Below are 26,444 nucleotides of genomic sequence, written 5' to 3'. Positions count from 1 at the left end.
GCAATGAGGAGTTTGACAGTCCCACAAATATTAACCACGTCCCCACAGAAAGGAATCAGCCAAATCCGAGAAGCGGAAAGGCAGGAGAGATGAGAGCCAGGAGAGTCTCGTTCCTCACATTTCAAGAAAAGAGATAGCTTTCAGAAGAAGAGGTAGGCAGTGGTTAAACTTCAGATAACATTAAATGGGATGAGGCTCCACCGAAGTTAAACCACTGATGAGTTTTACAAGAATGATATCCAGAACCTGGTGAAGGTTTCAGCAAACTGAAGTGGGAAGGAAGCAGGTGTAGATTGCTTTCCCTAGAACTTTGGAGGTGATAAGAATAAAAGAATGAAATCAGAGAGATCAGGGGTTCTTGGCCTTTTATTCATTTATTTTTAATAGGGAATCTTCTCATCATATTTATCGATTGGCAGGTGGTGTAAAGAAAGAGATTTAAGGCATGTCAGAGACAGCATGTCTGGTTGGACTAGCGCAGTCTCAATTCAGTCCTAATGGCCCCCTATGCCCTTCCATCATAGCTTCCGTTTCCTCTGGTTTGGATGAATTATTACATGCTTAGAAGGTTAGAAAAGTAAGAGAGATTGGATTCAGGACCTCGATGGAGGGGTGAGCCTTCGTCTGGTGGAAAGATTCTGTTTCCTCTGGAGAGGTAAACAAGGAGAAAAATACCGGTGAAGACATATAAATATTTTGAAATGGATGGGAGGGAAAGGAGGCCATTGATAGAGAATCATCAACTCATCATGCTGAGATGATCTTTAGAGAGTGAGGTGAGAGGGCAGGTCATTTTGCAGACTGAAAGACGGCAAGCATGTGTGGGATAGATGAGATGAAATACGCATGTTAGTTAGCCCTCAGTTTCTTTACCTGTAAGGTACCTACATTAGCTGATATGGTTTGGCTCTGTGTCCCTACCCAAATCTCATCTTGAATTGTAATCCCCATGTGTCAAGGGAGGGATCTGACTGGTGGTGATTGGATTATGGGGGCAGTTTCCTCCATGCTGTTCTTGTGATAGTGAGTAAGTCTCATGAGACCTGATGGTTTTAAAAATAGCAGTATTTCCTGTGTTCACACTTCACTTCTCTCACTGGCTGCCATGTAGGACATGCCTGCTTCTCCTTCTGACATGATTATAAACTTCCTGAGGCCTCCCCAGCCATGTGGAACTATGAGTCAATTAAACCTCTTTTCTTTATAAATTACCCAGTCTTGGGTAATGTCTTTATAGCAGTGTGAGAATGAACTAATACATTAGCCAAACTATTTATATTGCACAGCTTACCTATGCATTCTACACTGGGTTCTTATATCCAATCCTAGAACGAACTGGTGTTTGGAATTGCAAAGAGCCCTGTTTGGTAGGAATGTGCAGAGTCTGGCTGCCATCCCTGCATGTTATTGTCCCTTGCCATAAGCTGCCCTTTACAAAGATAGCTGCCTCCTGCCATCAATAGGGCACATGTGCTGACCACAATTTCCAGAATTTCTCACTACTTTTGTGTCATAGCTTCCTTGAGACATGTAGCATGAGTTCAAGGCAGCTGGCTAGAAGCCACCCTAATGGCCTTCCTAGTTTAGTGTCACAGATTCTCATAGGATAGGGCCAGGCAAAGGGAGACGTGTTCTCACAGCAGGTTTCCAGAAGGGAAGCAGACATCAAGATAGATAATTCCCTAGGAGGATGGTTATCTAGGATCCAGGACTGATTCTTGTAAGAACACTGAGCTTATGTAGTTTTAAAGCCCTAATCTCACACTCTTTTCATCAGTTCTGAGGCAGTCTTGAAAACAAGCAATCTTGAAACCTGAATCATTTCAGCATGGTGAGAAAGTACAGTAGCCATGAAAAATAGCCACCCAACAACCAGCGAAGATGGGGATAGAATGAATCTGAAGCTTCTGAAACCCCATCTCCAAAGAACTGTAAAAATTTGGCCTATTTGACAGCAACCTAAAGAGCCCCACTCCCAAGGCTTGTCTTTATTTGACCTAACTCAGAGCTCACATTTTGCAAACAGCTTTAGCTCCAGGGCATTTGTTGAAAACAATCAGTAGCAATTGTTCACTGGCTGAGGCAATAGACTTGAGGTTAGTAAGACAGTGATCAAAAAATTAAAAAGGAAAAATGAGGAACGCATAGGGCATAGGCAAGACTTCTATATTCATGGCAATCTTGAAGGCTACCACACTAGCTGGACTGTGCACATGCCCAGAAAAGATCCAAGAACACCTGGATCTCATACCTCAAACTGACTGTGTCAGCAGGAAGTGAAGGCTAAGGCAGGGCTTTAAAGTATCTGCTGGGGCATTGAAAGCATACCTCAATATACATAGAGCCTTTTCACAAAAGCTGGGAGATGTGTTGGTTCAAGGCCTTTAAAGACATCTCTGTTAATTGAGAATTGACAGAATTAGTTTAAAACATTTACTAATTAAATAGCCACAATATCAACAAAAGGCAACAATAACCATTTAGGACTGTATTTATAGTTTTCAATGAAAATTGTGAAACATGCAAAAAAACCATACACAAAAAAGTATGGTACATAAATAAAGGAAAAACAGTTAATGAAAATTTTCTTCAAGGAAGTCTAGATGTTGGAATTAACAGACAAAAGTTTTAAATTAGCCATCATAAAAATGTTCCAGAAGCTAAAGGAAACTGTATCTAAAGAATTAAAAGAAAGTTAAAAAAAGGATGATGTCTCCTCAAATAAAGAATATCAATAAAGATATAGAAATCATAACAGAGAACCAAATAGAAAATATGGAAAGGAAATGAAATAACTAAAAAGAAAATTACTAGAGGGGCTGAATGGCACTTTGGAAGTGGTAGAAAAATAGAATCATCAAAGATGTGTGAGTCAAGATTTTGTAATATGAGACCCAGAAAGAGAAAGGAAAAAAAATAATTAAAAAAACTGACGTTCAGAGCTGTGAGATACAATCACATCAAAATATATATGATGAAAGTACCAGAAAAAGAGAAGTTCAGAAATAATATTCAAAGATATAATGGCTGAATTTTTTTTTTAAATTTCATGACAAACAGCAAATTATACATCTGAGAGGCACAACAAACTCAAAGTAGAGTAAAGTCGAAGAAGCTATTAGGCACATTGCATCAAACTATCCAGCCAAAGACAAAGAGACAATCTTATAAACAGCAAGAGAGGCGTGACTCATTGTGTACAAGAGATCCTCAATAAGACTAACAGATGACTTCTCATCAGAAACCACGGAGCCCAGCAGGCAGTAAGGTGGAATTTCTACGGCAATAATAATGCAAAGAAGTGGGGGGAAATGGAGCTATATTGAAGCAATGATTTTGTGAACCACTGAGTTGTTTCCATTAATATGAACTAGACGATTTTAACTCAAAATGTTAATTATAATCTCCAGGACAATTACTGGGAAAACACACACACACACACACACACACACACACACACACACACACAAATATAGTAAATGAAATGAAAAGGAAATTAAATGGTACGCTAGAGAATATCTTTTAAACAAAAAAGACGTCAGTAATGGAGGAATGCAGAAGCAAATAACAAAGGGGCAGACATACATCTTACCTTATCAGTAATTACATTAAATGTAAAGTTACTAAACCTGACAATCAAAAGGCAGCAACTGATGGAATGGGTAAAAAAGGAAATCACCTGCCTTTAGTGTATCTACAAAAGATGCATTTACACTCAAATATACAAATAGTATCTTTGAATAGTTAGAAAGTAAATGGATGGAAAAAGTTATCTCATTCAAATAATAACCAAAGGGAATCTAGAGAGCCTACATTAATATTAGACAATATTACTCTAAGCAAAAGTTTTTGGTGGAGACAAAGAACATTTTATAATGATAAGAGGTTTAATTCATCAGAATAACATTGCAAGTGTAAACATATGTGTCTAACATGTGAACCCCAAAGTGCATGAAGCAAAACTGACTAAACTGAAGGAAGAAAGGGAAACATCAACAATAATAGTTAGAAACTTCAATACCCCATTTTCAATAATAAATAAGTAAAACTAAGCAGGAGCTCAACAAGGAAGTAGAAGACTCTCAAACAACACTGCACACTAGACCTAACAGATACCTACCGAGCATTCCACAAAGCACAACAGAATATGATCTTCTCAAATGCACATGGAACATTTTCCAGAACAGATCTCAGGCCCCAAAACAAGGCGCCATACATTTAAAATAACTGAAATTGTGCTAAGTACATTTCCTGACCACAATGGAATGAAAGTTAAAAAAAATTTAAAAACAGAATAATTCTATTAACTTTTTTTTTTTTAAGTTACTATCTTTTTTTCTTCTTTGTCTTCTTGTTCACTTAGCTCACTAAATGGCTCAATCTAGGGAAGTTCTAGCTTCCATTACCTTATCATTTCTGAATGTTGATGTATTGTCTCAATCTTGGTCACCAAGGCTAAAAATGAACTGTCCTTTTCAAAGCAGAGTTTCCATAGTCTACATAAGGGGAGTGGATATTAGCAAGTCCTTTGGACCTTCTATTAACATGAAGTGTCCAGGATAGGCAGATCTCTAGAGACAGAAAGAATTTTAACGGTTGCAACAATTTGTAGGGAGGGAAAAACTGCCAATGAGTTTCATTGTGGGACATTGATACTATTCTGGAATTAGCATCACTCAATTTTGTGAATGTGCCAAAAACTATTGAACTGTACATTTTAAAGGGAAGTAATTTTTATGATATTTGTATTCTATCCTCTATAAATATTATGAAAAATAAAAAAGATTGGAGAAACTATAAATATTCCTTGAGCTAAACCTGAAGGTCAAAAGTACATGATTGTTGTAAGGACAAGGTGGTACACCTGAATGTGAAATTCCTTCCTAAGCTGATCAGCCAGCAATCATTGATATTATCCCCAAGCCTCCAACCACAAAATCAAGCCAGTGAAATTTTACATTGTGCATTTAGTCTTCAGAAGTAATTCTTTAACTTCCTTTGCATTTTAGTCATGGCCCTGATGGATGCACTAGTTAATTTTCTCTCACCTGAGTCGCACCAACCATGTTCCAGATATTTTGGTGGGGGAGCTCTTAGGAAGCATTTGACAGCCTGAAAAAGAGAACTGTTTCTATTTTAATCTTTTTTTCTTCTTTGTCTTCTTTTTCACTTAGCTGACTAAATGGCTCAGTCTAGGGAAGTTCTAGCTTCCATTATCTTATCATTTCTGAATGTTGATGTATTGTCTCAATCTTGGTCACCAAGGCTAAAAATGAACTGTCCTTTTCAGAGCTGAGCTTCCATAGTCTACATAAGGGGAGTGGATATTAGCAAGTCCTTTGGACTGTCAGAGTTCTCTGGCACCGAGCCAAGACGTTTGCAGCACTCATTTTCCTGAGCCCTGAGGCCTGGGTGAGACACATCCCATCCTGGTTAATTTCAGAGAGGAAGGCATTACTGAGTGGTTCTAGGCTTAGTGTTCATTTTAAAACTTTTAATTTTTATATCGTTTGTTACATAATTGGGCTCTACTGTGTGCTATCAGCATATTGTATTAATAAATTTCACATATAGCTTTAATTTCTGATTTTTAGGTTTCAGTTATTCTTTTTTGTAACTCCTCTAGAGAAACACATGTCTTTGTATATTTTTGGTCCTGTTTAATTGTGAAAACTTTCCTCTTGGCTGTTTTGTTACTAACAGATAATCATAGTCCCGGCTTTTTTTTTTTTTTTTTTTTTTCCTGCAGATGAAAGTGGAGCAAGTTTGTGTGCTGCTGTATAACAGCCCTGGATTTGGGGTAGAAACTGCACAGACCTGGACTAAAATCCAGATTCTGCCAAATTCTGTGTAACTTGAGAAAATTCCTGAAAATCTTAGCATCAATTTGTTGTTATTGTTGTTGTTTGTAAAATGAGTGTAAGAATATTTGCCCCACAGGAGTATTGAGAAAATTTGATTTTCTTCCTCTTTATTGTACATATTCAGGATATTTTTTCCCCATAAAATAAGAGATAAGATGTCGGTATTCCAGTCTTAATAGATAACTATTCTAGGTGGCATTCCTTTTCCTAGCGCACGCCTGGTCATGAAATGGTGACCAAATCTCCACTACCCTAACCATAGCTCCACTCAGCTCCCTGCCAGGAGCCTGACTGAGACTACCTTGCTGGCACACGATTTCATTCAATAAGTCTTTATTGAGCACTTACTGGTTACTCTACTTGTCAGGCAAAGACAAATAACACAGGATTTCTGCTGCAGGCAAGTCATCAAACAACATTACTTTGGAGGGAAAAAGGTATAATTGCTGCACAACATTTAAGCATGTGATGTTTTTATCCCCCCAACTCATTCTATTTAGCTATGTATTATGTATTTTAAATCAGAATGAGAGCCATAAAACCTGGAGTGAGTTATAGTCACTGTTGGGTTTGTGCCCCTCCCAGGGTTGTTTCATAATTAATGCTTCTAGGAGGACCCTTATTTGCTCTTGGCCACCATCTTTTTCTTTAACATCAGCATCTTCAATCCTGCCATGGTATTTAAATAAAAAGAATAAATATAGTTTTAATATCATTCTCCTTGAAAGACCTTTTTTCTTTTTTCTTTTTCTTTTTTCTGTGATTCCATGTATCTGTCAACCAAGAAAAGGCAAAAGATCAGATACCAAAGCAGTAAGACAAGGCGTTTATTGGACATTTAGGAATTGCCATTTGGGAGACACAGATTTGACTATTTAATAGAAGCCAAATGATATTCCAAAGAGAAGGAGAAAGTGGGGATTTTAAAAATGATGCTGAGGGTGCTTACACAAGCTGTATTGATATATAATAATTACCCTGGTGGAGGTGGTTGGTTTAGTACAGGAGTCCGTAGTTCATTGGTTGTTGCCGTTCAGGAGTCGCAGCTCTGGTAAAAATCAGATGTTTTCCAGGATGCTGTGGTCCTGACACTCTGGTCCGGCTCAAAGTTTCAAGGCAAATTCCCATTTTTGTGATTTTGGTTGTTGTTTTTGCAAGGTTGCTGGTCGTGCAGGTAGTCCTTCTTAGCACGGCTTACCAATGCCTTTTCGCATGCTACGTCTCACATCCACCATCTTGACGGCTTCTCAGCGCCTTTTCCAATGCCACATCTCACATATCCACTAGCTTTTCTTTGGTAACTTTCTTTGGGTTAGATCACTGGGTCTTCTCTCCCCAGCCTGCCCCCAACCAGAGCTGTTGTACTCGCTTCCCATCTATGCATTTTAATTCCCACCTATTACATGAGAATGGCCTCTTTAGTCTTTTTCCTCAGCCTTCTTTCTTTTTATCTAATTCTACTGGTGACTGGATAAATATTTTCAACTCCTGAAACTAAACATGATTTTGCTGATTTGTTTTTAGAGCTTTTGTGATAAGAGTTAGAAAAATGGAGAGTGACCACAGAAGAAACTTGGGTTACAGACAAAGAAGGTCCATGGAACGGGGTGCTGGGGAGGTTTTTGCCATTAAAAGCAATGGCAAAAATTACAATTACTTTTGCAGTAACATAATCATAACATGGGTTGTGCTACCATTGTTCAGGAATATGACATCTTGAGAGTGAACTCTATGGGTCCAGAAAATCAAAATGGCAATAAGCATTGCAATCTCCTGCACACAGTTGTTACGATGACCTCCATATGTTAGTAAAGGCTGGCTCAAAAACAAATACAAAACTGGGAAAAAATTCTATTGTCAATCAACGTGTGTTTCAGCAAAACTGCAATGAAAGAGTTTCAATTTTTCAGAGGACTCCTACGTAGTAGAATACACACCAGCACCTGAATGTCTTTATTCTCCACCAGTGAGTTTGTTGAGATAAGTTATCTGAACAGAATATGAAAGGTTTCTCTAGAAAGAAGTTGCCTGAATGTCATTGTATTGGCAGTGACCACAAACTGCCTAATTTTAAAAGTGGAACATGCGTATCATAGCTCATGTCCACAAAAGCGCTGGCCATGAGCTGTTTTAAGAAAATCACTCAGAGATCTTTCATTTGTACTTTTGCAAGGGCTATAGGGTTGTAGACCAAAGGTTATTTTCATGTCTGTCTTCATCATTATTATTATAAGAAATTAATATCATCCACCTTATCTAGGAATGCTTCAAAGGTCTTGACCTGACCCAAACCGTGAACCCAAAACTGAACTGAACCACATTAATTTTCAAAACCATCAGCTGAAACTGAAACCACATAGTAATTATAGCTGAAATGTATACTGAAACAACGTCTTCTGAAAACCTGACTTGGCTTGATATATTTCGAAAGGTAATTAAGGTATGTAAAAATGTCTCTGACCGACCGGTCATCGGAGCTTTATTTGTAATATGAGTCAAAGCACATGCAGTGTGACCAAAATAATTAAAGAAGAGAAAAACCACCCTAGACCTTAAAATGATGGTGCTATCAATTTTCAGACTGTGTTGCTGGCGGGGAGAAGGGAGGGGAGCATGTCTTAGGCCTAGGTGATCTGCATTTGATCTTCAGGGTGAGGAAGGGGTGCATCCAAGAGCCAGGCCTTTGCGGGGTCAGTCTGAGGGACAGGGAGAGCTGAAGGGAGAAAAACTGAGCAGGCACCTGGGCTGGAGAGTGCCAGGTGAAGGAGAAAACTATGACCATAGTGAGGAAGGTCTCCTGGGGCGCTCAGCAAACAGATTTAAACATTTTCTAAAACTGATGAAAATAGCTATGCCAGATTCTAAGTGATCTCTTGTGCTGACTAGAAAAAATTCAAAATTGAGCTAAAAACTTTATTGGAATCACTCCCCTTTGGAACACTGCTTTTAGTTTAGAGTTTAAACGGGTCCACTGCTCAGGTTAGAGGTCTGGGAAGGAAAAAAGGCTGCCTCTTGTTTCTTTTACCCATATCCAGGGGCCCCCCACACTCCACCTTCAGCATCTGTGTGTCCGTCTGTTCTGCTCAGTGGACTGGGGGCGTTTGAGCACTGTGGCCATGCAATTTAAGTCTCTCTAGGCCTGACACAGAATAAACACTTGCAGGTGAGCATACTTAATTTGGAAATTCAAAATCAGAAGTGTTCCAATATCTAAAACTTCTTGACCACTAATGTGACACGCTGCAAGTCGAAAATTCCACACATCAGGGCTTAACGCCAACTTTGTTTCATGCACACAATTATTTAAAATCTTGCATAAAATTACCTCCAGGCTGAGGATATAAGGTGCATATGAAACATAAATAAATTTTATGTGAACTTGGGTCTGATCCTCAAGGTATCTCGTTACATATATGCAAATATTCAAAAATCCAAAAAATGCCAAAACACTTCTGGTCCCAAGCATTTTGGATAAAGGATACCCAATTTTTAATAGTTATTAAATGACTATGTGAATGCGTATATAAATGAAATCTTGTGAATTTTCCGAAAGGGAGAGTTATGTAGGCTTGGCGGGAGTCTTTTTTATCCCGTCGTGAGAGCTGGACCCAGAGGGACTGTCATCTAACCCTGCTTTAGTGATGATGGGTGCGGTGGGGGAAGGAGCCCATGGCTGTGGGCACGCGTGGGCCACTGTCTCACTCGTAAGATAAATGATAGATGTTACCAGGGAGGCTCAGGGCCGAAAGTTAACACACACACAACCACTATCCCACATAGTCTCCACCCAGTGGTGACAAGGATGGGATGAGAATCAATACAACACTTTTGTTTTTGTTTTTAGTACAGATTTTTAAATCCTAGAATAAAAGGCTAGAAATAAAAACAGAAAGAAATCACAGTACAAGGCAAAATAACCAACCAACCAAACATCTTAAATCTGAGCTGGAACAAGGGTGGGTTGCAGCCAATCAGTCTGGAGGTGTGTTCCTGGTGCCCACGGCACCTCACTCCGCCAAAGAGCTTGACACACACAGCAGCTCGAGAGGGGCATATACTCTGCTGTTCTGCAGAGGAGCAGCTGAGCCTTCCACAGAGGTGGAATCCACAGTCTTCACTTCACACGAAGAACCTCTGAGCCTAGGAAAGATTTCAAATAACCTCTTTAAAGTTATAAAGAAACAATATAATTTTGACAGCTATTGTCTAAAACTGCAAAAGATGGTAATAATTTTCCAACATGTGGTATTATACATACAGACCCATAACCCACCAGGTTATTTTGATATTAGTTTGTGCAGTTAAAAAAGAATGAAACGATTTGGATAATTGAAATTTGCAAGGACCATGGTAGATTAGTAAAAATGAATAACAATAGATTGCTTCAATTTCTTTTCATTTCTAATTCATAGCAGGAAATGAGAAAGCACATTAGGTCAATGGTTATGAACTAATTAAGAGGCAAACTAAAAGCAATTCCATTTAGAGATAGGTTGTGCAAAGAATATGGAATACCCAAGGTATCTGCAAATTTACAGGCTTACAGCACTGGGTCTAAGCCAGATAACCCGGGCTTCTGTCTTAGTTCTTGTACTTATTAGCTGTGTGACATTGAGCAATTTACTTAAACTCCTTGACGCTTGGTTTGCTCATCTATGGCATATATATATTGTAATAAATACCTTACAGGTTCTTGTTAAAACGTTACTGAGTAGCTTGTCAGAATGTCTTGTGCAGTACTGATCAGATGGTCTGTGTTTAGTATTTTTTATCTGCATCTGACTTCAGATTAGAGAAGCCAGAAAGAAAAACATCTCACCCGACAAAGAAAATTAAAATCAGCTGGTTGGGAGCTCACCCCCACATGCTAGGAATTCCTTGCTTTGCCACATTAATTTCTTCATTAAAAATTCATGGGCATCGTTCACCTCTTCTGAATCCGCCTTGGAACCCTTGAGGAAAAGCACGTCCTGTGTCCCTCAGAAGGCTGCCCTGAGCCTGGATGCTGGTGGTGGCAATGGACACGCAGGCGATGACTGGATGAAAGATGAGGGTGTCTGGGTATGAGCAGGTCACTTCCAGGGCAGCGCTCAGTTTTCTGAGCCAGGACGCCAGTGCCAAGAGGGCTGTTGTTCACTGCCCAGCACCCAACTCTGCATTTTTCCCTCCCCTCATCTTCCAAAGGGAACACTGTGGCTTGCTTCTATTTTAGTAGAGGGTGCATTTTGCCCCAGGGAGCCCCCATTTCTGAGAGCACGGGAAGTGGGATACTGGGGACTTTTCCTGCAGTGTACTCGAATGGTCATTAGGAAGGATGAGAGTCCCGTCTAGCACTAGAAATAGCTGCCACTCACAAAAACACCATATGGGCTTACCCTGTCTTCACAAGCAGAGCCTCACTGATGAATAAACCATTTATGTCTGCAAAAGGTAAAGTCAGCAGACTGAAATAATTTCCCCCACCTTTTTTTTTTTTTTTTTTTTTTTTAATTTTCCTTACGTCTAGGGTAGTGATTCGCCTAAGAACTGATGTGGGAGAAGGAAACCATGTGGAGAGCCCCTGAGTGGTGACTCTGCAACATGCTTTTGTGTTTCCATTGCCTAACTAAATATCTGTGCTAATTTGTATTATATAATCTTTTACATTTATGAGGGCTGGGGCTGTTTCATTTAAGTTAGAGTATTAATTTTCTTTCTTGAAAAGATTGCTAAGTGAACTGAAACAGCATTTGCAAGAAGAAAGGACAGTTATTTTCCGTTTTTTCAGGGATGAGACAAATTCAGTTCAGGAAAATAAGTATGAGGCAGAGAACTTCCTGTGTGCCCAAAGCATCTATTATATGTGAGACGTTGGTCCAGTTGCATTGCACAAGATTTCTTATTTAATAGTATACTTTTAACAGCTCTGTGTGGTATGTCTTAGTCTGTTTGGACTGCTATAACAGAAACACCACTGACTACATGACTTACAAATCAAAAATTTGTTTCTCACAGTTCTGGAGGCTGGGAAGTCCAAGGTCAAAGCACCAGCAGATGTGGTGTCTAGTGAGGGCCTGCTCCCCCTTGATGAAAACTTCTTACTGCATCTTCACCCAGGGAAAAGGGGAAACAAGCTCTCTTGGGCCTCTTTTATAAGGGAAGCTTATAAAATTGAGGTTTACCTCTGATTATCTAGGGGATTTCTCTACAAGTAGGAGCCTAGAAAGTAGAACCTTCCTTCTCATTCAGCCTTCTGGAATTTCTCCTGTTAATCTTCAAAAAAACTACCACATGAAATCAATCACCAGCATAGTTGCAGAAATACTCGAATGAAGAAGAAACCAGGAAACAATAAAACTATAAGCAGCGGCACTACCTAGACCCTGTAGTTATTGCTGGTGGAATGTGACATGGTGCAGCCACCCTGGAAGAGTCTGGTAGTCCCTCAATAAGGTAAACATTGAACAGGGCCCAGCAATTCCACCTCTAGTTATGTAGGCAGAAGAATTGAAAACAGGTATTCAAACAATTATACGTACAAGAATGGTCATGGTAGTTCCATTCATAATAGCCAAAAGGAGGAAACAACCTAAATGTCCACCCATGTATGTATGGACAAACAAAATGTAGCAAGCCCATAAAGTGACATGTTATTCATCCATAAAAGGAAGTGAGGTACTGACACAAGCTACAATGTGGATGAATATTATGCCAAGAAATAGGAGCAGACACAGAAGGCCGTATCTCATCTGATTTCATTTACAGTTGACCCTTGAACAATACAGGTTTGAACTGTGTGACTCCAATTATGTGTGCATTTTCTTGTCTCTGCCATCCCTGAGACAGTAAGACTCACTGCTTCTCCTCCTCCTCTTCCTCAGCCTACTCAATCTGAAGACACCAAGAATGAAGACCTTTATGATGATCCAGTTTTACTTAATGAAGAGTAAATATATTTTCTCTTCTTTGTGATTTTCTGAATAACATTTTTCTTTTCTCTAGTTTATTTTATTGTAAGAATACCATAGGTAATATATATATAATATACAGAATATGTGTTAATTGACTTTGTTATCAGTAAGGCTTCTGGTCAAAATAGGCTACTAGGAATTAAGTTTTTTTGGGGAGTCAAAAGTTATATGCAGATTTCTGGCTGTAAAAAGTTTTAGGGAGTTGGCACCCCTAACCCCTACATTGTTAGAGGGTCAATTATAAATGAAGTATCCAGACAAATTCAAAGAGAAAGAAAAAAGATTATTGGTTACCAGGGACAACTGGGGAGGGTGACTGCTTTACAGATATAAGAATTTTTTTTGAAGGTGATGGAAATGTTTTGGGGCTCAGTAGTGCTGATGGCTGCCTACACACTATTCTGAATGGATTGAATGCCACTGAATTGTACCCTATTGAAATGATACATTTTATATTTTGTGCATTTTGTCATAATAGTAAAACTCATTGTAAGGGCTTTCCATATTTGAATCTGGCTTTATTTTGTTAGTCAACAAACTAACCGTATTGATGTTAAATAAAGCTAACAAATTAACTTTCTTTATTCTGATTCTTCCATTCCAGTGCTGCCCTCCACGGTCTGACCAAACTGAAATGCTCACACTTCAAAGAATAGGCATGCTACTTCTTATCTTCATTTCTGCCCTCCTCTGCCTGGCTAATACTCATTGGCACATGCATTCATATTTCAAGACAAGACTCATATCACCAACTCATGAAATCGTTTTTAAACTACTCAATACAGACTTTGTGCACCCACCACAGCTGGGCAACTTTTAATCCAATCCATGATATTGTTTAGGTACTATGGCTGCATAACAAACCACCCCATAACTTGATGGCTTAAACCAACAATATTTCTTTTATTCACAAATCTGTAGTTGGGGCAGGGCTTGATGAGGATAGCTCCTTTCTGTTCCATTTAGCCCTAGGCAGGGCAACTTGAAGGCTGGACTTCTGAGAAAGCTCATCCGCTCACATGTCTGGTGGCTCATGGAGTCATTGGCTATGGCCTCAGCTTGGACTGTCAGCTGGGATGCCTACACATGGCCTAGCCACGTGGCCTGAACTTTCTTACAGTATCCTGGCTGAATTTCATGGTGAGTCCCAAAATAGAGAAAACCAAGCAGAGCCATACTAACTTTTACGTCTAAACTCAGGAGTCACGTGGCTCCACTTCTGCCACATCCTATTTGAAGTGAGTCATTCAAGTCAATTTAAGATGAGGTGATATAGACCCCACTTTTTGTGGGAGGAGTGTCAGAGAACTGATGGGCATGCGTTAAAATCACTGCAAATACTGCCTGATCTCAGACAGGTGGACCCACCCTAGACTTTCGTGGTCCTCACTTTTACTAGAATGTTCTTCCTTATTTCTCGCCAAATGTCTGTCTTCATTCCTAGACAGCTGCATGAGACTGTATCAACTTTGCTCAATATCATATCAGTAGGTAACACTGTGCCTAAACGTTTATTGCATAAATAAATATTTTCTTGCACACAATTGTTTACTAGATTTTCTTTGCCTATGGTTGCCTGAAGACAGGAATTGTGTCTTATAAAGCTCTATGTCCCTAGCACAGGCATGGTGATGTCCAGCACAAAGCAGGAGCAACAGATATTTGCAAAATAAATTAATAAATGCATAGATGGATGGCTGGATTTGTTAGCTGCGAATATATGTATCTTTGTGTGTGTAGGTGAAAGACTTTTTATCAGATAACCCCAGTAAGGACAGAAATTTAATTTTCTTACCTCTCTACATTCAGGGTTAGGAAAACATTTAAAATGGAATAAGTAGTCAGTATGTTCATTCAATTTACTAATTAAATGAATAAATAAATGAATTTGTAGTTTTCTTTTTCCTACGAAATAAATTGAGACATATTAGTTGTCAAATGACGGCAGTTTATGTTATATTTAATGAATTCTATTGTAATTTGATATTTTTTTCAATGACCACTTTGTCTAGTATTAATTCTGACCTAGTAATTGTACTAACATAGTGATTCTCTAGTGGCATTGATTTCGCCACCCGAGAGATGCTGAGCAACGGCTGGGGAGGTTTCTGTTTGGCTCAACTAGGAGGATGTTACTGGCATCTAGTGGGTAGACACCAGGGATGCTGCTAAAATCCTACAATGCACAGGTCAGTTCCCCTACAAAGAAGAATGACCTACTCACAAATTTCAATCTGTGCAAAGGTTTAGAAACATTGGATTAAAATTCAGGGAAACAAAGATGACTAAGACACTGCTTTTGTCACTAAGAGACTATTACAAGAGAAATAGAAAGGTAAATAAATGATTATAACAGGGTGACTTAAATGTAATAATCTAAATGTGTAGAACAAATAGAGATGGAATAGGGTGGGAGTCATGAACTGACCTAGACTTCATGTAAAAAGTTCTATAGACAGGGGAGCAGCTTGTGCAAAATCATATAAAAAACATAGACTGAAATATATACATTTAATAATGCCAAGAACTAGTAGGAACTGATTAGAAGGAAATGGAGATCCCCTTTACCAGGGAATGAACACCTAAGATGGACATTAAGGCATCTTTTGATATCTATAAAGGATATTCAGCAGCGCAGTCATCTTATTCAAAATTTCAATGTAAATTTTTGATTTAATGAATGACAGATAGATTCATGGAGAAAAGGAGGCTTTACTTTATTTTAATATTAAAATAGAAAACCTCTAAGACCAGCTGTGGATCCTGACTTTTCTTGGGAGGTGAAGACCCTTCTGTCATCTACATGTTCTCTTCCCCTCATCAATTGGTTGTCTCTCAGCTCTAAATCCACCCTTCTCACCCTGCTGTGAAATCTTGCAGCTGGGCCCTGTAAACATTTCCTCTCTGTCAGCTGGTAGAATGTTAGGCTTTCTCAGTAGGAATCAGTGGTGTGGTCCTGAAAGGGGCTGATGGAAGAGAAACATTTTCCTTCTAAGTTTCCGTCCTCAGTTATTGTTGTTGCTACTATTATTACTATTTAGTGTGAGGTATATGTAATGTATATATCAATACATGTTTTGAAGACTCATACTTTAAAATTTCTTAGAGTGTCCACACACCAATAAAAAGTTCGGGCCAGGCAGTATGGCTCACACCTGTAATCCTAGCACTTTGGGAGGTCAGAGTGGGAGAATCTCTCAAGCCCTGGAGTTTGAGACCAGCCTGGGTAATATAAGAAGATCTTTTCTCTACAAAAGAAAAATTTTAAAGTGAGCCAGCTATGATGGTGTCTGTAATCCCAGCTACTTGGGAGGTTGAGGTGGGAAGATTGTTTGAGCTGGGAAGTTGAGGCTGCAGTGAGCCATGATTGTATCACTGCACTCCAGCTCAGCTAACAGAGTGAGACCCTGTCTCAAAAAAAAAAAAAAAAAAAAAAGCTGGAGCTGAGAGACTGAAGACAAAAAGACCAATTTCTCTTGCCCTCCTATAAAGTCTCTTTTCAGTTTCTACTTTCTGTTTGCCTTCCCCCTTTATTATTTTATTTTATTTTATTTTTAGTTCCATAGGTTTTTGGGAAACAGGTAGTATTTGGTTACATGAGTAAGTTCTTCAGTGGTGATTTGTGAGACTTTGGTGCACCCATCACCCGAGCAGTATACACTTGAATCTCCCTTTAGCTTGGGTAATTCACGTGATGAATTACTTTGAGTTAGACTCCCTGGTTCCTGGATTTAACACTAACCACATCCATAGCTTTGGGCAAAGTATATAAATTTTATGCATTGGAATCACCTTGTTTTATAATTGAGAGTATTTTAAATTGTTAATAAAAGAGAGTACAGTTTACACAGTGCCCTGAAACATGTAGATAATATAGAAAAAATGCTTTAGAGGGTATTCTGGCATACAATATGTGTTCAATAAATGTTTTTTACCCTAAGCCAAAAATCTGTCTTCTAACACAGAGATGTGGCCTTATCTTTGAAAGCATTGGCAGGACTCTGACATGAAGACTATGAATCCTACATATATATAACAAGTACTGCATCTCCAGTACTGGCAAGCTAGTAAGTTAGTAAGATAGTTGTGGTAGAATTAGGACCATTGAATAGAGTATTAACAGTTAACATTTATTGTGCAAAATCATGGATGAAGCAATGTTCCAGCTGGTTTTGCATACATTAACTCATTTAATTCTTAACAGCAACTGCATCAGCTCATGTAACAGTAAATGTTCTCCCGTCTTGTAATCGGGGATACTGAGGTGTCCACTGTTTAGACAATTTGTCTGGGTCACAGAGCTAAGAAGGGGCAATGAGGATTAGAAGCCTGTGAGTCTTCAGTGATTCTAATGGCTGTATTACACTTCCTCTAAAAACCACAGGTATATGTGTTTTGGCTTAAAAAAATGTATTAGAATGGTGATGCTGGGAAGAACTTTGGCAATCAACCAAACTAACTGCTTGAAAGCCAGGGAGATACTGACGTCCAGGCACCAAGTAACTTGCACACATCTTTAAAGTTAATTTAGTGTTATTTCTGGAACTGGAACCCAGGTCTCCAGGTCTCCTTAGTCTCAGTTCTATGCTCTTATGTGTCTCTTGCATTCTTCCAACAACATAATTAATATTCCAATGTGCATTATTAATTTCCTACATGGTTACTTTTTTTTGTATCCATGTCTCCCCAGTCAACTATATCCTTTCCATATGGAGTCTTAAAGTCATATAAATTAAATGAGAACAATGTGTTATACAGGAATAAGGGAATAGTTGCTGGATTTTTTTAAAAATAAAATGACTTCAATCGGTAGGTATTTATGGAAAAACACTAGAATCTTTATAAATATCTTTATGCTTAAATATATTTTAATTGGCTGCACTAATAAAAGAGAAGGACTTCAACAGAAGCCTTGGGATTAATCATTACTTTGCTAAAAATGATGAATTCTTGGCTGGTATGTTTGCAGGGATCGGGCTGTGAGTCCCTGAATGGCTGGAACCCTGGCAGAGAGGAGCCCGGAGTGTCGAAAGAGGGGCATCACAGAACAGATGCATCCTACAGAGGCTGGAGGACTCCGAGCTTGGGGAAGAGACAGTTAAAGCTTCCCCGTGAGAGCGAGTTATATCATGCAGCGCCAGTGCCAGGTCAGCAGTCTGGCTGGAGCTGGACCGGCTGGTGGCGCCAGGCAGTGCCAAGCACCCCTGGCAGCCCTGCAGAGGGTTCTCAAATCCAGATTTCATTCTGCAGTCCCGGCAGTGCTTTGACGACTGCCTCACTAAAGGAAGCTAAAAGCTGTGCCGATGCCTCCCAGACGAGCCTCGTTGGAAGCACAGAACCTTCACGACTCGGAGCCGCTGACACGGTGACAAAGGGAGCCCTGCTCAGGTGAGACGAGGCTCGGGGGTTCGGATGCTGGTCGTCTGGTGCAGGTCTCTGCCGTGTGCATGAGAACAAGTCCGGCTGCCAGGCTGGACACTGCTATCAGACAGATTGATTTGCTGAGAGTCTTTCGGCATTTCCCTAATTCCTTTTTGAAAAGCAAGAGCTAGGCTGATCATGCACCTGGGTCTTAAAGCCCCCTTTAAAATCGGGGAGATGGCTTTAGAGAGGATCCAGCTCAGGAGAAATCTAGCTCTGACTCTCGGATGTGTCCGCAACTGCCCTGAGTCTGCTCGGCAGGTCCCCAGAGGTGATTCCTCTCCGTAGTCTGTGAACTCATCACGGAATGCTGGCAGTGGACTATTCCAGGGGGTCTGGAGTGCTGAGTTCAAGTTCAGAACCTGTCCTAGCAGCACCAGGAAGCCCTGTGGTGTTGGGCAAATCATATAACCTCTTGGTGTTTCTGTTCTCCATTGAAAAAGATGGTTATGAATTTGCCATGACAGGTTGAAGCTCTTTAGGGGTAAAATTGTGCCCTATTTACCTTCGTTTGCTGAGTCCTTGGCACAAGGCCTGGTGTTTGACACACCTAAAAATTACCCACGGACTCGGTGCTTTGAGACAGAAAAGGTGACGATAAGATGCAGATGTAAACTTGGAAAGGCCGTGGGATCTAGGTTACAGTCTCAGTGAAGTCAGCTACCCATTCAGAGCCCTGTAAAATGAATACAGCCAGGTTTTGTGTTGTGTGGTGACTCAGTGCAGATGTGAGTCAATCTTAGGCTCACGGCGGGCACTTCAGCAGGTGCCAGCCCTGGTGGCCTTAGCTTTGTGGATGTCAGACCCCAGCGACAGGTCTAAGGGTTGGAGAGGAGACCGGGAGCGATCTCAGGCTCTGGGATGAGGGCGTATTTGGAACAGTATGGCTGAAGCCCTGTCATGATGACCAAATGGCTCTGATGACTCTGAGCCATTCCCCCGTTGGAGTCAACCTCCAGGATGACTGATCCACTGGGCAGGTTCTGGTGTTAAGAGACAACACGGTGCTCGCAGTCAGGCAGATGTTCTTGTTTCAATACCAAACAGTTACATCCAGAAGACAAATAGGACCGTGTTAGCTTCCTGATTAAATCTCCCTTGCCTCCCTCACTTCCTTGGGGGCCCTGTCGAGCTTCCTCCTTTGCCTGACTGCATTGATATTGGAGTACGTGATCTCCACTCTCTTGCTGCTATATTCCCTTCTGGCCTTATTTTGTGAGATGCCCTGCTTCATTGCTTCCCGGACAACTATTGCTTGTATTTTCCTGCTTGCTTCCCAATATTTCTCATCTTCATGCCTCTGCTTAAGCTAGGCACCCCCTCCAGTGACCTGAATGACTTGTATTCATTGTTTAAGGCTACGCTGAGCTCCTGCTTCCTTCAAAACAGCTCCCTAGGCTCTTTTAGGTGTTTCTCTCTTGTCCTAAAAACACCCAGCGTTGTATCTATCACGTAAGATTGTACTGCCGTTATCTACACCCTGCCCCACTCACCTGTGCTCCTTGAAGGCAGGGACTGTGGTTTCACATCCTGATATATTCAGAGTCTAGTGCAGTGCCTGGCTCACAGGAGGGAGAACTTTGTCCAACTGTGGGGAGGAAGAAAGAATATCCAATTCCTGGGAAGATAACAGGGGGCTTCCAAGAGTTTCATGGTCCTTAAGAAGATTGTGGCTCTAGATGACATCAACAACCAGGAAACCGAAGCAGAAGCCCAGAGCCCAGACACCAGCGTTGGGGATCTCAGGGAGGCTGCAGCTCAAGGGATGGGGGACACGGGTGCTCTGGGCTCACTGCAGGGAGAGAGATGCCCACAGGTGAAGGCGCCCGGCTCCTGCAAGGCACCAGCCTTGGTGTGAGCTATGCTGGATGGGGTGGAGGCTGAACCCTGGTCTCACAATGGAAGTGAGATTGAATGGTGAGGTAGACAGTGAGGTCAAGCACTCAGTGAGGATCAGTTGCATTGTTGGGTTATTTATTCCAGCACTGATTTGCTCCCAGATGACGGTATGTTGTTTTAGGACTTGGATAATTTACACAAAGAGGTTTTTAAGGCGCTGACTTTGTCCCAGAATGGAAGCCTGAGGCCCTCTGGTGTAGGCAGTGAGGAGATCTTCCTGGTGGAGCCTGGGTGCATGCAGGCCGTGTTTCTAATTAGCCATGCGGCAGGACAAGGAGGACCACAGCCTCCATGGTTCTTCCTGTTGGACGTGACCATCCTTTGAGCAGAGATTGCTACAAAGGCAAAGCTGGAACAGCATGGATGCCTAACTGTGCCCATGAGCAGAGTCTTTGGGTTGTGTCCGACACATCTCACACTAGTTTAGGCAAGAGAGGAAATGTATCGGGTCAGGTGACCAGAAAGATCAAACACAACTTTGACCCAGCTGGACCCATGGGCTGAATAAAGTCAACAAATATAAGTATTGTTTTTTGTTCATATTTTCTCTACTCCTCAAGTTTGCTTTTTTTTCTGAGTTCTCTTTCATACAAGCAAACACTCTCCATGGATTGTCAGAGAGAACTCTGACAGTTCTCATTAGTAACTCCAGTGATAAAAGAGGACCCCTTTCCCTAGAGTTCACGCTAAATCCTCGGGTCCTTTGTTTGGCCTTGTTTGGCTCCCAGACACATCCCAAATACAGCCCTGGGGTCCGGGGATGCAGTGTTCTGAGAGGCCCAGCCTGGGTCAGTCCCTTCCCTGGCCCTGCTCCATCCCCATATGAGAAGTGCATGCAATAAAGCTACAATCCAAACTAGCAGGGCAACAGGGGAACTTATACATTATCTGATTGACTTCCTCATTTTAGGTTTATTAATTTGGGAAAGGAGCAGTGCTGTGAACATTTTATATACTTACTGGTTACAATTTAGAGAATTAAAAGAAGGGAAAATAAATAAAAACCACGCATAATTCTCTAACATTTAAATGTACTTCTGATCATTTGATTTTTCCCAAATACTTTTAAAGTTATCTACATCATTTGAAATATATTAATATTTTGGAGCTCTGAATTTACTTTAACCATTTTTCCTTGTCATTCATTTTTTAAAATTATTTAATGACCTTCCTTAGCACGAATGTACACATTTATCAAAATTCATTCAGTCATTCCCCTAGTATCAATACCTTCTTTTTAGGGCTGAAGAAATTGAGGTCTAGAGAAGGTAATTGATCTTTCAAGATTGGCAGCAGAGCTAAGACAATCTTGTTTATACCTTATTTAGCAAAGTTAAATTACCTACCTAAGGTCTTTCTCTCTATATATATAGATAGATATCTGGAAGACATGAAAAAGTGATTACATTTTTTTTTTCCTTTTGGTGGCTTTAAGAATGACAGATAGGCCAGGCATGATGGTTCATGCCTGTAATCTCAGCACTTTGGGAGGCCAAGGATGGCAGATCATCTGTGGTCACGAGTTCAAGATCAGCCTGGCCAACATGGTGAAACCCCATCTCTACTAAAAATACAAAAATTAGCCGAGCGTGATGGCAGGCACCTGTAATCCCAGCTACTTGGGAGGCTGAGGCAGAGAATCACTTGAACCTGGGAGGCAGAGGTTGCGGTGAGCCGAGATTGCGCCATTGCACCCTAGCCTGGGTGACAAGAGCAAGACTCCATCTCAAAACAATAAATAAATAAGAATCGTCAGATAAAAAAGAGAGACATATTTGAGCTAAGTAAAATGCTCCTCCCAAAATGAGGCCATCTGAAGCCCTGACGAGAAGTTATCCTCAGAGGAGAGGCCAGTGGAGCAGGTAGAAGCTGGGTTAGTTACCGCAGGGTGGGGGGAGGGCATCAGCAGTGAGCTTTCCTACATTTGCAAAGATGGAGAATATACTGACAATGCATGCTCTTCGTGAAGGGCCACATGTAGGTGCTGCCTCTGCCTGTACATTTTCATCCATTTCACAGATATTGTTTGCTCCCCTACTCTGGGCCAGGCACCATTCTAGGCACTGAGGATAAGCAGAGCGAAAATAGGAGCTGTGCTCCCAGGGAGCACAGCTAGGCATGAAAGGTGGCCCCCGAAAATTAGACAAAGAAATAAATGAAAATGAAGAAGACAAGATGCAGATGGGTGTTAACTCAAATGGTGAGCAATGATGAGGACTGGAGAGTGCTGGATTGGGACTAAATTATCAAAGTGGCTACTTAGGAAGTGAGGATTTGGTTGAATTGTGAAGGAGAATACGGGCCGGAAGAGAGAGCGTCTCAAGCCAAGGTGAGCTGGTGCAAAGGTCCTGGGGTAGGCGGTGCAGGGCTTGTTTGAGGAACAGAAGGAAGGCCAGCCTGTGTGGCCCATGGCTGAGGCTAAGAGGAAGGTGTAGAGCCAGTCTAGGCTGAGGTCAGGGAGAGGCAGGGCCAGGCAAGGGCTTTGTATTTCTTTCAAAGTGTTCTGGGAAGCTCTGGGGAGTTTTGCGGCTGGATGGTGCCGTGCTCTCATTTCTATGTGGGAAGATCGCACTGGCTTCTCTGAAAGCTCAGATTTTATGGAGCCAGGAATGGCAGCAGTGAGACTGGTGAGGAGGTTATTGTGAAGGTTCAGGCAGAACACCCTGGTGCCTCGTACTGGCTTGGAAAAATCAGCTGGGAGGGGCTGCGTGGAGATCAGGCCACAGGTCACAGCAGAATTGAATGGCGCTGGTGACGGGATGGTGAGTGGTGGCCTGTTTAGGGAAAAGGGAAAATTAAAGAGAAGCCTTACCATTTTTAAAACACGTGAGAATTTAACACCCAATCTGTTTTTCCTTCATTTTCTACTTTGTTCAGGAGAAAAAGTAGACAAGAGGGAGAAATTGAAATTCAAATAACCCAACACTCAGGCAGATTGCCCGGCAGCATGCGTACCTCTCACCAGCACAGTGAGGGAGGGGCCCGCGTCACTCCACAGATGAGGCAGAGTCCCGCAGCTCCTAACGGGTGGAACTAGGATTGGAAACCACTCCTCCTGGCTCATCTTTTCCTGCTAAGAGTGCTGCACCAGCTCTGGAGGAAGCCTCAGGAGCGGTTACACGGGTCTCAGCTGCCTGTGTATTTGAGTGGCCATGGAGGATGGAATTTATGCGCTGGCATAATCAGAGCCACTGCCCCTCATCCGCAGAGGAGACACACCATCCTGTAATTGCAGAGCTCCCGTGCCTCGCTTTCCAATTGGTCATAAGCTGGAGGCTGGTGCTCTCTCTCCTCACCCTTCAGACCCAAGTTCCCCAACTCCTCTCACCGCCCCCAGCCACCCCTTTAATGACCCATAAACAAGCAGCTACATGCACCAGGCTCTGAGGGGCTCCAGCGAGGGGAGGAGGTGACTCTTCTGGAGAAGGGCTGCACCCGAGTTACTGAGTCAGCGAAAAGGCACCTTTCTCCAGGCCTAGAGCAAAACACAATCAGCTTTCGCAGGAGTGGTTTCCCGGCCATGAGCTTGGGGGACAGGGCTGGCTGCAAGGGGGGCTGCCAAGGGCCCAGGTTCTGAGCTGGAAACAAGAGCACTCTGATGGACTCGGAAATACGGCGCTGAGGTGGGTGGGCTTCGGTCAGAACCACCGCCCCCACGTTCCTGCCCCAGGCTTCTCTCTCAGGCTTTCCTTCCAGGCCCTGCCATTCTGCATTCCTTAGGAAGGGGCTGTAGTTCCACTTTAGGCTGCCAGAAGCCTCCTCTTCCCCTCTTCCCCGAGCTTTACAGCGTTCATTATTTACCTTCCATTGTGCACAGTTACATCGCTGGAGTTTGAGAACACTTCCTATGTGTAGAGCAAGCATTCGCACATGCCACAACATACAGTGAGCTGTTTTGTGCCATGTGTTGTGCTCCTGTATGCAAATTAAAGATGAAGTTAACATTCTCTGTTGCTGGCTTTTCCCGGTGTGTGGGTATCCATTATAGACTTCAATTCTTTGTAAATATTTCAAAGGAAGAAATTCAGAGAGATGATGTGAAGGTTGTGAAATTCCCCATCATAAAATCAGAAGCTGATTAAAGCTGGAACATGCAAAGCCAATATTGATTTCAGCAGCAAAACCAAAATCAGGACAAGCAGACACAATATTTTCATAATTAAAAAAGAAGATGATCTCATGTGAAGAGATGTTATCACCGTAACATGTGATATGATGTAACCTGAGGATGCTTTTGGATACACTGCAATAATTCAGCTAACGCTAACATAAAAATGAAAGAAATTTTTCCACATCTGTATTATTAGCAAATGAATTAGGCAATTAATAATTTGTTTGCTCTAAAATGTCATTTTCATAAACACAATGTAAGCATTGTATTTTTATCATGATATCTTTCATTTTAAAGTTATTTTTAATTAGTGTTTATTGTATGTTAATGCGCTCTCTTTCTGTTCCTTTTTTATTGTCAGAAGTCCATACCAGGTAGAGATAATTTTTGCTGGCTACTATAATATACAATCTTGTTAGAATATATTGGCCCATGATAACAAATTGTGCATTTATCAATTTGTTAGTATGTGTTTTACCAAAAAAAACCTCCTTTAATGTAACCCTATTACAGAAAAAAAAATCAGTGTTTATTATTTTGGTCCGTTTTTATTTTTGTTTTTTAAAAAGTGCTTTCACAAATACAGAATAATTAATCTACGCATGCTCTAAAATAAGGACTCTAGTAAAGATAGCTGCAGAAACATAGATCGAAAAATCACTTATGTTGCCTGAGGGAGATGGTTAGGAAACAGTACTGAGATAAGATATAATTTAAAATGGGTTTTGAAGAATGCATAGGAGTTTGTCAAGCTGTAAAGGAAGAGAAGGACATCTCATAGTGTACAGCCTAGACAAGCAAAAATCTAGATAGAGAAGTACATAGTATATAGTGTCAGAACAGTAGGAGCCAGAAATAAAAAATACAAAATCTGTGTAGTGCAACAAAAGCTATAACCCCAGAAGAAAGGCTGCATGTTAAGGAGGCCAGGAGAGGTGGCTTGCTCATGCCTGTAATGTAATCCTAGCACTTTGGGAGGCCAAGGCAGGAGGATCACGTGAGGTCAGGAGTTCGAGACCAGCCTGACCAACATGGTGAAACCCTGTCTCTGCTAAAAATACAAAAATTAGCCAGGCATGGCAGCAGGCACCTGTAATCTCAGCTACTCGGGAGTCTGAGGCAGGAGAATCGCTTGAACCCAGGAAGCAGAGGATGCAGTGAATCGAGATTGCGCCATTGCACTCCAGCCTGGGTGACAGAGTGTGACTGAGTCTCAAAATAAATAAGTAAACAAATACAAAAGGAGACAGTGAAATTGAGCTAGGCCATGAGAATGGGATTTGAGCCCCCCAGCTTTCTCCGTTCTATTCTCACCTCTGTCTTCTCCAAAGCAGCCCAGCTTTGGTGCTCCATGTTGGTGGCTGCAGGAGGCTTCAGATCTAATTTAACTGGTCTTTTCAGGGCCACCTATCAGCTTGCACCTCCTCCAGGAAACCGTCCTGGCTCTCCAGCTCCCGTAGGCATGTTCTTCTCTAACATCTTGCAGTCCCTTCTCATGAATATTTAGAATCAGTGGCTCCCGTCCTTCTTCTTCCCATTTTCTACTTCTCAGGTCTCTCACTTGGCCTGAAGCGCCTTCCAGACCCAAGAACTTCCCACTTCCTCCACGTCTGGCTCACAAATTGAATAGAGATGCTTGTGGGGTACACACAGCCGACTGCTAAGCAGCAGGGGTAAACCCCCAGGGCTGAGCAGGCCCAATCTTAGTACACTTGGAACCAGACACTACTGCCAGGAGGATTGTGCTGACCCATTGTCCTGCTACTGAAGCGTTTGGTCCATGAACCAGCAGCATCAGCGTGCCCTGCAGGCTTGTTGGAAACGCAGATTCTCAGGCGCCACCTCCAGACCCCTGTGACTTGTATGCACCAGGAAGTCAGAGAAGCTCTGGTGTTGCCCCCACACGCTACTCTCCTGGGTTAAGCAGAGCCAGGTCTAGGTAAAGAGAGGAACTTCCAGCAGGGCCTGGCTACTTTCCTGGCAGGGAGCCTGGCGCAGCAATGGCAGTGGCACTTAATCCTGCCTGCACACAGGCATCGTCCAGTGTGAACTGATGCCGGGCCCTCTTCTCAAAGATCTGATTAAATTGGTCTGGGATGTGCCCGGGAATGGGTCCTGTTTTGTTCCAGATTATCCTAATCTGTGCCCAGAGTGGACCCAGTGGTCATCATAGGATAGAACATTCTCCTCCCCAAGAGA

At 41.7% G+C, this 26,444-nt stretch overlaps 1 protein-coding gene across 21 annotated transcripts in view; it reads left to right on the top strand.

Annotated features, from left to right (window-relative positions):
• Positions 1-17,728: 17,728 nt before the first annotated feature.
• LOC123568261 (uncharacterized) overlaps positions 17,729-26,444 on the top strand; it is a 106,948-nt gene continuing 98,232 nt past the window's right edge. For 20 of the 21 annotated variants that reach the window (XR_012421790.1, XR_012421796.1, XR_012421789.1 and 17 more), the window contains exon 1: positions 18,056-18,202. Coding sequence is in view for 1 of the 21 variants with exons in the window: in XM_045368481.3 (XP_045224416.2) it covers positions 17,754-18,202; positions 23,012-23,171 (609 nt within the window). In the remaining 20 variants the exon portion in view is untranslated. Of the gene's footprint in view, positions 18,203-23,011; positions 24,769-26,444 lie in introns of those variants that run through there. The other variant, XM_045368481.3, reaches the window with a different exon arrangement.

Source organism: Macaca fascicularis, chromosome 13, assembly GCF_037993035.2.
Source record: "Macaca fascicularis isolate 582-1 chromosome 13, T2T-MFA8v1.1".
NCBI classification, from domain to species: Eukaryota; Metazoa; Chordata; class Mammalia; order Primates; family Cercopithecidae; genus Macaca; species Macaca fascicularis.
Note: the sequence above shows the minus strand (reverse complement) of the source record. Positions and strands in the feature narration are given on the sequence as shown.